Source organism: Pristiophorus japonicus, chromosome 1 (genome assembly GCF_044704955.1).
Source record: "Pristiophorus japonicus isolate sPriJap1 chromosome 1, sPriJap1.hap1, whole genome shotgun sequence".
In the NCBI taxonomy this organism is placed as follows: domain Eukaryota; kingdom Metazoa; phylum Chordata; class Chondrichthyes; family Pristiophoridae; genus Pristiophorus; species Pristiophorus japonicus.
This window is the reverse complement of record NC_091977.1, coordinates 65,548,192-65,560,505: the sequence shown is the minus strand read 5'-3', so window position 1 is coordinate 65,560,505 and position 12,314 is coordinate 65,548,192. Positions and strand designations below refer to the sequence as shown.

The 12,314-nt window shown below is 46.2% G+C and overlaps 1 protein-coding gene across 2 annotated transcripts in view; it reads left to right on the top strand.

Annotated features, from left to right (window-relative positions):
* The window catches only part of LOC139264324 (glyoxylate reductase/hydroxypyruvate reductase-like), a 110,291-nt gene that overhangs the window by 77,901 nt on the left and 20,076 nt on the right, over positions 1-12,314 (top strand). For both annotated transcript variants that reach the window (XM_070880608.1, XM_070880598.1), the window contains exon 5: positions 5,680-5,768. In XM_070880608.1, coding sequence (XP_070736709.1) covers positions 5,680-5,768 — 89 coding nt within the window. The remainder of the gene's footprint in view (positions 1-5,679; positions 5,769-12,314) is intronic.

Genomic DNA, 12,314 nt, shown 5'->3' with positions numbered 1-12,314 from the left:
AGAGGCATTTGTCCGGGAGCTCCACCACGAGCACCCGGGGATCATTCTCATGAAGGCCATAGCCAGATCCCACGTGTGGTGGCCTGGTATTGACGCGGACTTGGAGCTCTGCGTCTAAAGGTGCACCATTTGTGCGCAACTCAGCAATGCCCCCAGGGAGGCTCCATTGAGCCCCTGGCCCTGGCCTACCAAACCGTGGTCGCGGGTGCACGTAGACTATGCGGGCCCATTCATGGGCAAAATGTTCCTCGTAGTTGTAGATGCATTTTCAAAGTGGATCGAATGCACCATTTTAAACTCGAGCACAACCTCCACCACTGTGGAGAGCCTCGCAACCATGTTTGCAATGCACTGAATCCCTGACGCATTGGTCAGTGACAATGGTCCGTGCTTCACCAGTGCAGAATTCCAAGACTTTATAATTGACCACGGCATAAATCACGTCAAGACGGCACCGTTCAAGCCGGCTTCCAACGGCCAGGCGGAGAGAGCAGTGCAAATCATTAAACAAGGCATGCTTAAAATCCAAGGTCCCACGCTGCAGGGTCGCCTGTCATGACTGCTGCTGACATACAGATCTCGTCCGCACTCACTGACTGGGATCCATCCCCGCGCAACTGTTGATGAAAAGGACTTTAAAAACAAGGCTCTCATTAATCCTCCCAGACATGCACAAAATCGTTGAGGCAAAGCGCCGTAAGCTGACTGAGTACCATGACAGAAATTCGAGGGGGAGATGGAATGAGATAGGGGACAAAATGTTTGTACTAAACTATGGCAGGGGCCCCAAATGGCTTGCAGGGGCAGTAACGGGCAAGGAAGGAAACAGGCTACTGATAGTACAAATGGACAATAGCAAAACCTGCCGGAGGCATGTAGACCAAGTCGAAAGCAGATTTACCAACAACACTGCGGAACCAGAGGCAATTACAATGTGGAACTCGCACCACACCTGGTAGCCAGACAGAGGGAACAACCTGAGGAAAGGGCAATCCCAACAGACAGCCCAGGCGAGTCAACAACAATCACACCAATCGAAACAGACAGCCCAGGCGAGATACCAGCAACCACACCCAAAGAAAAACAGACACCAAGGCAAACAACTGAACCACAACTCAAATGCTCCACGCGAGAGCGTAGACCACCTGAGAGACTGAACCTACAAAGACAATAAGACCTTGGGGGAGGGTGATGTCATGTATTTTACATTATTATATATAACTGTATCTTAACATGCTATACATGACTGTAATAAGATATGACATGTAACCATCAGCATACCTTACCACCAGGGGTGCACTTGCAAGAGACAGGTATATAAGGACAGGTCTCAGGCAAGTGCAGCATTCCAGAGCTGTGAAATAAAGGTGCAGGTCCAGAGTGATCTTGACTTCACTACATGCCTCATGTGAATCTGTACTGAGGGGACAGGACTTTTACAGTCACTGGGTCAAAACTTTGCAACTCCCTCCCTAGCAGCTCTGCAAGAACCTTCACCACACAGTCTGCAGCGGTTCAAGAAGAAGTCCCACCACTTTCTCAGGGCAACTAGGGATGGGCAATTGTCAGCAATGCCCACATCTCGAGAATGAATATAAAATATACAATACATAGACTTGCCATCATTTATTTTTTCACCTGATTGATTTTGTAAGTCTTGTAAGTCTTTGGCCAACTTCAAACAGATGTTTGTAGATGTGTTAAAATGAGATACTTCCCAATTCCCTGTCAGTTAAAGTAGTCTCCACCTCCTCTTGGATAACAGAGAAAGATTGGAGTATATTTAGTTACAAGACCAACCTCTGTTCACTGGTATATTCCTGTTATGATAGCCTGCCTGAGCTTCTATTCCAGAACAAAGCAAGCAGCCAGATACTTTCTCTGGGACCTCTCTGTGGTCAATGCTTTTGAGTTATGTTTAAAGATGTAGGTAGTTTAGTATCCCCTCTTTCTTTGGCCCTCCCTTTCTACCTGTCTACATGTATTTTTCACTCCTTTTTGGTTATTTCCATTTTATGCACCAATCTCCTACGAGATGGAGCTCTGACCAAGGGTCAGCCAGATGATACAATTGCCTTGGAACTGCATAGCTCTGTAGGAGAATATTGCATCTTTATAACCTCAGTGTCGAGGATAATGTGACTAAAAAGAGCTTTTATTTCTTGTCCCAGAACACTGAGGAATTCGGTGTGATTCCGGTTGGGACCAATAACTTTAGGAAGGTGTTCTATCAAATCTGGAGTTACCAAACTTAGTTACTGGGACTCTGCTACAGCAAGCAAAACAGAATGACATTTGCAAACACAGTTACAGTAGCTGTCACTTGACATCTTAAGTCTGGCTAAGTACATGGGAGGAGTATTTTTACTTGTAGCTTCCTAAATTATTCTGCAGTAATGATGTATGATGTGTCAAAACATGTATAAGAGGAAAATGGTGTGATATTAAAAATCTTTACAAATTGAATGGTGGTTTAATCTGTGGGACTAAAGATCAGGGCTTGACGACAGAAATACATTGAAGTTACAACACGGAAACAGGCCATTCGGCCCAACCAGTCCATGTCGTTGTTTACACTGCCTGCAAGCAAATAGTCGAATCACATTTACCCACCCAGTTCCCTGTGATTGTTGATTCTATAACCTGCCTCGCTTCAGGAGAAGCAGAGCTGTACTGCTGTCAACCTGGGCTAACAAAAAGAGGGAAAACAAACAGTTGAAATAAACAGCTAACTGAGTTGTGTAAAGATCATTTGCAGTTTCCTTCCTCTGCAAACCTATCTCCTCCCTCCATGTCACAGAGAAGCAGAACATCTCGTGCCACTGGTATCCTTTTAAACTCAACGGAGGTGTTCTGGTGGACATTGAATAGTGAGCGAGGCCCTAGGGTGGATCTTAACCCGTTTACGGCCTGAGAATGGCTTACCACCCCGTGTACGTTAGAGCTCCAGCCCAAAAGGACCTTCCACTAGGCAGCCAAAGCATCTGCCTGTTTTAGGCAATAGCCTGCTTTCGAATATGCAAATCACAGACGAACCAACGTTAGCGTCCTCGACCAGGCCAACATCCCCAGCATTGAAGCACTGACCACACTTGATCAGCTCTGCTGGGCAGTCCACATTGTTCGAATGCCAGACACAAGACTCCCAAAGCAAGCCCTCTTCTCGGAACTCTTTCACGGCAAACGAGTCAAAGGTGGGTAGAGGAAACGTTTCAAGGACACCTTCAAAGCCTCCTTGATAAAGTCCCCACTGATACCTGGGAGTCCCTGGCCAAAGACCACCCTAAGAGAAGGAAGTGCATCTGGGAGGGCGCTGAGCACCTCGAGTTTCATCACTGAGAGCATGCAGAAATCAAGCACAGGCAGCGGAAAGAGCCTGCGGCTCACCCACCCCTTCCCTCAACGACTATTTGTCCCACCTGTGACAAAGACTGTGGTTCTCGTATTGGACTGTTCAGCCACCTATGACAGGAAGCAAAGAGTAGGAGTAAATGGGTACTTTTCAGAATGGCAGGCAGTGACTAGAGGGGTATCGCAAGGTTCTGTGCTGGGGCCCCAGCTGTTTACATTGTACATTAATGATTTAGACGAGGGGATTAAATGTAGTATCTCCAAATTTGCGGATGACACTAAGTTGGGTGGCAGTGTGAGCTGCGAGGCAGATGCTATGAGGCTGCAGAGTGACTTGGATAGGTTAGGTGAGTGGGCAAATGCATGGCAAATGAAGTATAATGTGGATAAATGTGAGGTTATCCACTTTGGTGGTAAAAACAGAGAGACAGACAACTATTTGAATGGTGACAGATTAGGAAAAGGGGAGGTGCAACGAGATCTGGATGTCATGGTACGTCAGTCATTGAAGGTTGGCATGCAGGTACAGCAGGCAGTTAAGAAAGCAAATGGCATGTTGGCCTTCATAGCGAGTGGATTTGAGTACAGGGGCAGGGAGGTGTTGCTACAGTTGTACAGGGCCTTGGTGAGGCCACACCTGGAGTATTGTGTACAGTTTTGGTCTCCTAACCTGAGGAAGGACATTCTTGCTATTGAGGGAGTGCAGCGAAGGTTCACTAGACTGATTCCCGGGATGGCGGGACTGACATATCAAGAAAGACTGGATCAACTGGGCTTGTATTCACTGGAGTTCAGAAGAATGAGAGGGGATCTCATAAAAACGTTTAAAATTCTGACAGGTTTAGACAGGTTAGATGCAGGAAGAATGTTCCCAATATTGGGGAAGTCCAGAACCAGGGGTCACAGTCTAAGGATAAGGGTTAAGCCATTTAGGACCGAGATGAGGAGAAACTTCTTCACCCAGAGAGTGGTGAACCTGTGGAATTCTCTACCACAGAAAGTTGTTGAGGCCAATTCACTAAATATATTCAAAAAGGAGTTAGATATAGTCCTTACTACTAGGGGGATCAAGGGGTATGGCGAGAAAGCAGGAATGGGGTACTGAAGTTGCATGTTCAGTCATGAACTCATTGAATGGTGGTGCAAGCTCGAAGGACCGAATGGCCTACTCCTGCACCTATTTTCTATGTTTCTATATTTCTATTTTTAAGAGTGGAAGCAAGTCTTCCTCGATTCCGAGGGACTGTCTATGATGATGATGATGATGATGCAAATCGAGGTCCAAAAACATTCCTAAGACCCCAGTTGCTATTTTGACAGACAGCTGGGTTGAGTATGTGGCATGGAGTCCCCGCCCAGTTTTAACCTGGCAGTGAGGCCCCGGGAAGGTACTTTAAAAAATATTCCTGTGGAGTCAGGAGGAGCAGGCGTGATTCTCCAGTCTTCAGGAAAGTAATGTGGGCTGCTGCCACCCCGGGCCCACCGCAGATCGCACTGCCCCCGCCCGTGCTGACTGGACCTAGCTGGGCCCGTCTCCGCATTATCTGATATTGTGCCGTCCCAAAGCCGCCAAGCTGCAGCGTGGCACCCAGTTGGTGCCCACAGCTCGGCAGCAGGTTGATAATGAAGCCCAGCTCCTGAATGGTCCACGCCTCCCACTGCAGGTTCAGGCGGCTGATAGTGTTTCTCCTTCAGTTGCTATTCACCTGAAGGGTAATCCTGCATTAATGGATGGGCTTCTGGCTGGAAAGTATCAAGATCAATATGTATAGATATATGGACCTGTATATTGGAAACACTGGCGCACTGAACTATATACAAACAATATAGGTAGAAATTCAGCCTTATTGTGCCCATTTTGTCAAATGCCTGTTTTTTAAATTAGACTCTGCTCCCCTCTGCTAAATTAGATATCACGGAGCAGGAATTGAGGCTGTACTATCTGAGTTTAAAATAAAAAGTTGCTCTGAACCACAAGGAGCCAGGCGTGCTCCACAGTACTCCTGATCGGGCCCTCATGTTGCTGTTCCACACTCCCCAGTCCATACCGGAAATTACCTTGGGGCCACTGCCAATGAGGCAAGCGCCTGATATTCAGCAGTTCAATAATGTAATTGAGGCCTGAGGCCCAATCTCGGGCTGGCCTACCAGTTGAGTCGTGCAGTGCCTACGATCAAAAGTGGGCTATAACCAATTTCTTGGCCTGTGTGTTTTTTAGAGCTCAGCAGGTTTATGTTAGAATGGTTCTTTAATCTTTGTTTCAAAATGTTCGATTCTAAAACTGGTCCAAGCTCTGATATTCTTGTAACTGAAACCTTTCTATTCCAGTGGTGGCTGGGGCACATGGAAACCCCTGTGGCTTTGTGGCTATGGACTGTCTGACAGCACTGTGGGGATCTTGGGACTGGGAAGAATAGGTGAGTCATTGGGCTAGGTCACAAGATAATTGTGGACAAGAAAGGCCACTCAGCCTATCTTGATCCATCCACACACACATCCTCGCTGAGAGGGAGAGTCACCTTAAGCTTTTTTCATGCTTCTATTGGTTGATTGCTGGAAGGATGAGCACAGGTCTCCTTATCACTCTGGGCAAAGCATGGTGGATGGCACAGGGAGGAAACACAAATACCCTTTGAAGAGTGAGTCTCAAGCTCAAAACAAAACATTTAATTGGGACAAAATAACCAATTTCAACTGGAGATTCAATATAGCATACCGCATTTGCAGTTTTTTAAAAGAAATATATAATTAAATTGGCAAAGAAGATATTGTGAATGTCTTGGAGAATTGTTGATTTCACAGAACCTTGGAGGTGGAAAAAAGGGTGCATTTAAAATTTAAAAAAATCTTTGTTTACAAAGTAAGTGTGTTGTTACCTCACTGTACATGGGCTCACTGAAAAATTCCATAAAGAAATATATAAAACCTCCAGGAAGGTGCCTTGGTGCAGCTGATATCACTTAAGAACCAGAGTTTCAGGTGCAATGTGTGGGCTGCACTCCTCTCAAACTCAAATCCCATCTTGTCTGCACTTTCACTAAGATGTCTCCACATTCAAATGAATGTATTAACACAGTTGATTGTCAGATCTGCAGATAGTCTTGGTTTATACTCCATTCACTGGTACTTTCAAGAACTATGCTGAGACTGAGGCTGTATTTTGTGCCAATAAGATGCTGACGGATTTTCAGATCTGGATGCTTTTACTGCTTGATTTTAATAGTGGAGGGGGGCTAAATGGTGCTGTGCAGAGCCCGTTTGTTAGGTGCAACGCAGCTGCCTAAATCTCGAAAATGGAGTCCGAAATGCACGCGCACACAGACGGAAAGTGCACAGGGAGCATTTGGTACATAAGAACATAAGAAATAGGAGCAGGAGTAGACCATTTGGCCCTTCGAGCCTGCTCCGCCACTCAACAAGATCATGGCTGATCTCATCTTGGCCTCCACTCCACTTTCCTGCCCACTCCCCATAACCCTTGACTCCCCGATTGTTCAAAAATCCGTCTGCTCCGCCTTGAACATATTCAATGACCCAGCCTCCACTGCTCTCCGGGGTAGAGAATTCCAAAGATTCACGACCCTCTGAGAGAAGAAATTCCTCCTCCACTCCGTTTAAAATGGGTAACCACTTATTCTGAAACTATGCCTTTAGTTCTAGATCCCCCCACAAAGGGAAACATTTTCTCTGCATCTACCCTGTCCAGCCCACGAAGAATCTTATATGTTTTAATAAGATCACCGTTCATTCTTCTAAACTCCAATGAGTATAGGCCCAACCTGCTCAACCTTTCTTCATAAGACAATCCCTTCATCTCAGGAATCAGCCTCCAATGCAATCCCTCCTTAAATAAGGAAACCAAAACTGTATGCAGTACTCCAGGTGTGGTCTCACCAACGCCCTGTACATTTGGAGCAAGACTTCCCTACTTTTGTACTACATCCCCCCTGCAATAAAGGACAACATTCCATTTGCCTTCCGAATTATTTGCTGTACCTGCATGCTAACTTTTTGTCTTTCATGTATAAGCACCCCCAGGTCCCTCTGTACTGCAGCATTTTGTAGTCTCTCACCATTTAAATAATAATTTGCTTTTTTATTTTTCCTACCAAAGTGGATAACCTCACATTTTCCAACATTATACTCCATCTACCAAATGTTTGCCCGCTCACTTAACCTGTCTATATCCCTTTGCAGATTCTTTGTGTCCTCTTCACAACATGCTTTCCCACCTCTCTTTGTATTATCAGCAAATTTGGTTACATTACACTCGGTCACTTCACCCATGTCATTAATATAGATTGAAATAGTTGTGGCCCCAGCACTGATCCCTGTGGTACTCACCTAGTTGCAATTTGCCAACCAGAGAATGAACCATTTATCCCGACTCTCTGTTTTCTGTTAGTTAGCCGATCCTCTATCCATGCTAATATATTATCCACAACCCCGTGAGCTCTTATCTTGTGCATAGAAACATAGAAAATAGGTGCAGGATTAGGCCATTCGGCCCTTCGATCCTGCACCACCATTCAATAAGATCATGGCTGATCATTCCTTCAGTACCCCTTTCCTGCTTTCTATCCATACCTCTTGATCCCTTTAGCCGTAAGGGCCATATCTAACTCCCTCTTGAATATATCCAATGAACTGGCATCAACAACTCTCTGCGGCAGGGAATTCCACAGATTAACAACTCTCTGAGTGAAGAAGTTTCTCCTTATCTCAGTCCTAAATGGCCTGCCCCTTATCCTAAGACTGTGTCCCCTCGTTCTGGACTTCCCCAACATCGGGAACATTCTTCCCGCATCTAACATGTCCCGTCCCGTCAGAATCTTATATGTTTCTCTGAGATCCCCTCTCATCCTTCTAAACTCCAGTGTATAAAGGTTCAGTTGATCCAGTCTCTCCTCATATGTCAGTCCAGCCATCCGTGGAATCAGTCTGGTGAACCTTCGCTGTATTCCCTCAATAGCAAGAACGTCCTTCCTCAGATTAGGAGACCAAAACTGCACACAATATTCCAGGTGGGGCCTCACCAAGGCCCTGTACAACTGCAGTAAGACTTCCCTCCTCCTATACTCAAATCCCCTTGCTATGAAGGCCAACATACCATTTGCCGCCTTCACCGCCTGCTGTACCTGCATGCCAACTTTCAAGGACTGATGAACCATGACACCCAGGTCTCGCTGCACCTCCCCTTTTCCTAATCTGCCGCCATTCAGATAATATTCTGCCTTCGTGTTTTTGCCCCCAAAGTGGATAACCTCACATTTATCCACATTATACTGCATCTGCCATGTATTTGCCCATTCACCTAATCTGTCCAAGTCACCCTGCAGCCTCTTAGCGTCCTCCTCACAGTTCACACCGCCACCCAGTTTAGTGTCATCTGCAAACTTGGATATATTACACTCAATTCCATCATCTAAATCATTAATGTATATTGTAAAGAGCTGGGGTCCCAGCACTGAGCCCTGCGGCACTCCACTAGTCACTGCCTGCCATTCTGAAAAGGACCCGTTTATCCCGACTCTCTGCTTCCTGTCTGCCAGCCAGTTCTCTATCCACATCAGTACATTACCCCCAATACCATGTGCTTTGATTTTGCACACCAATCTCTTGTGTGGGACCTTGTCAAAAGCCTTTTCAAAGTCCAAATACACCACATCCACTGGTTCTTCCTTGTCCACTCTACTTGTTACATCCTCAAAAAATTCCAGAAGATTTGTCAAGCATGATTTCCCTTTCATAAATCCATGCTGACTTGGACCAATCCTATCACTGCTTTCCAAATGTGCTGCTATTTCATCCTTAATGATTGATTCCAACATTTTCCACACTACTGCTGTCAGGCTAACTGGTCTATAATTACCTGTTTTCTCTCTCCATCCTTTTTTAAAAAATGGTATTACATTAGCTCCCCTCCAGTCCATAGGAACTGATCCAGAGTCGATAGACTGCTGGAAAATTATCACCAATGCATCCACTATTTCTAGGGCCACTCCTTAAGTACTCTGGGATGTAGACTATCAGGCCCTGGGTATTTATCGGCCTTCAATCCCGTCAATTTCCCTAACACAATTTCCCTGACTAATAAGGATTTCCTTCGGGTCCTCCTTCTCACTAGACCCTCGGTCCCCTAGTACATCCGGAAGGTTATTGTGTCTTCCTTTGTGAAGACAGAAGCAAAGTATTTGTTGAATTCGTCTGCCATTTCTTTGTTCCCCATTATAAATTCACCCGAATCCGACTGCAAGTGACCTACGTTTGTCTTCACTAATCTTTTTCTCTTCACATATCTATAGAAGCTTTTGCAGTCAATTTTTATGTTTCCGGCAAGCTTCCTCTCGTACTCTATTTTCCCCTTCTTAATTAAACCCTTTGTCCTCCTCTGCTGAATTCTAAATTTCTACCAGGCCTCCAGTTTGCTGCATTTTCTGTCTAATTTGTATGCCTCTTCCTTGGATTTAACATTATCCTTAATTTCCCATGTTAGCCACAGTTGAGCCAACTTCCCCGTTTTATTTTTACTTCAGATAGGGATGTACAATTGTTGAAGTTCGTCCATATGATCTTTAAAGGTTTGCCATTGCCTATCCACCGTCAACCCTTTAAGTATCATTTGCCAGTCTAATCAAGCCAATTCGCGCCTCATACCATCAAAGTTACCTTTCCTTAAGTTCAGGACCCTTGTTACTGAATTAACTTTGTCATTCTCCATCTTAATAAAGAATTCTACCATATTATGGTCACTCTTCCCCAAGGGGCCTCGCACAACAAGATTGCTAATTAATCCCTTCTCATTACACATCACCCAGTCTAGGATGACCAGCTCTCTGGTTGGTTCCTCGACATATTGGTCTAGAAAACCATCCCTAATACACTCCAGGAAATCCTCCTCCACCGCATTGCTACCAGTTAGGTTAGCCCAATCAGTATGTAGATTAAAGTCGCCCATGATTACTGCTGTACTTCTATTGCACACATCCCTTATGTCTTGTTTGATGCTGTCTCCAACCTCACTACTACTATTTGGTGATATGTACACAACTCCCACTAGCGTTTTCTGCCCTTTGGTATTCCGTAACTCCACCCATACCGATTCCACATCATCCAAGCTAATGTCCTTCCTTACAATTGCATTAATTTCCTCTTTAACCAGCAACGCCACCCCGCCTCCTTTTCCTTTCTGTCTATCCTTCTTAAATGCTGAATACCCTTGGATGTTGAGTTCCCAGCCTTGATCACCCTGGAGCCATGTCTCCGTGATGCCAATCACATCGTATCCGTTAACTGCTATCTGCGCAGTTAATTTGTCCACCTTATTCCGAATACTCCTCGCATTGAGGCACAGAGCCTTCAGGCTTGTCTTTTTAACACACTTTGACCCTTTGGAATTTTGCTGTAAAGTGGCCCTTTTCATTTTTTGCCTTGGGTTTCTCTGCCGTCCACTTTTACTTTTCTCCTTTATAGCTTTTGCTTCTGTCTCCATTTTGTTTCCCTCTGTCTCCCTGCATAGGTTCCCATCCCCCTGCCATATTAGTTTAACTCCTCCCAAACAGCACTAGCAAACACTCCCCCTTGTACATTGGTTCCGGTCCTGCCCAGGTGCAGACCATCTGGTTTGTACTAGTCCCACCTCCCCCAGAACCGGTTCCAATGCCCCAGGAATTTGAATCCCTCCCTGTTGCACCACTGCTCAAGCCACGTATTCATCTGAGCTATCCTGCGATTCCTACTCTGACTAGCACGTGGCACTGGTAGCAATCCTGAGATTACTACTTTTGAGATCCTATTTTTTAATTTAGCTCCTAGCTCCCTAAATTCGTTTCGAAGGACCTCATCCCGTTTTTTACCTATGTCGTTGGTACCTATATGTACCACGACAACTGGCTGTTCACCCTCCCTTTTTAGAATGTCCTGCACCCGCTCCGAGACATCCTTGATCCTTGCACCAGGGAGGCAACATACCATCCTGGAGTCTCGGTTGCAGCCGCAGAAATGTCTATCTATTCCCCTTACAATTGAATCCCCTATCACTATCGCTCTCCCACTTTTTCCTGCCCTCCTGTGCAGCAGAGCCACCCACGGTGCCATGGACTTGGCTGCTGCTCTCCCCTGATGAGTTATCCACCTCAACAGTACCCAAAGTGGTGTATCTGTTTTGCAGGGGGATGACCACAGGGGACCCCTGCACTACCTTCCTTCGACTGCTCTTCCTGTTGATCTTCCATTCCCTAACTGGCTGTGTACCCTTTTCCTGCGGTAAGACCAACTCGCTAAACGTGCTATTCACGTCATTCTCAGCATCGTGGATGCTCCAGAGTGAATCCACCTGCAGCTCCAGTGCTGCAATGCGGTCTGTTAGGATCTGCAGGTAGATACAGTTCCTGCAGACGTAGTCGTCAGGGACACCGGAAGCGTCCCTGACTTCCCACATAGTACAGGAGGAGCATAACACGTGTCCGAGCTGTCCTGCCATTGACTTAACCCTTAGATAAACTTAATTTGGCAACAACAGTGCTAAAGGTTACTTACTGATAAAGAAAAGAAAAAGAAAAACTACTTACCAATCACCAGCCAATCACTTACCCCCTTGGCGGTGACGTCACCTTTCGATTTCTTTCTACTTTTTGCCTCCCTGCTGCAGCTGCACAAGCACACCTTTATAGGCCTCTCGACTCTCTGCCACCGGAACTCCCACCTCTCCGACTCCCCGAGCTCCTGGTCTCACTGGCCTTTATAGGCCTCTCGACTCTCTGCCGCCGGAACTCCCGCCTCTCCGACTCCCCGAGCTCTTGGTCTCACTGGCCTTTATAGACCTCTCGACTCTCTGCCGCCGGAACTCCCGCCTCTCCGACTCCCCGAGCTCCTGGTCTCACTGGCCTTTATAGGCCTCTCGACTCTGCCGCCAGAACTCCCGCCTCTCCGACTCCCCGAGCTCCTGGTCTCACTGGCCTTTA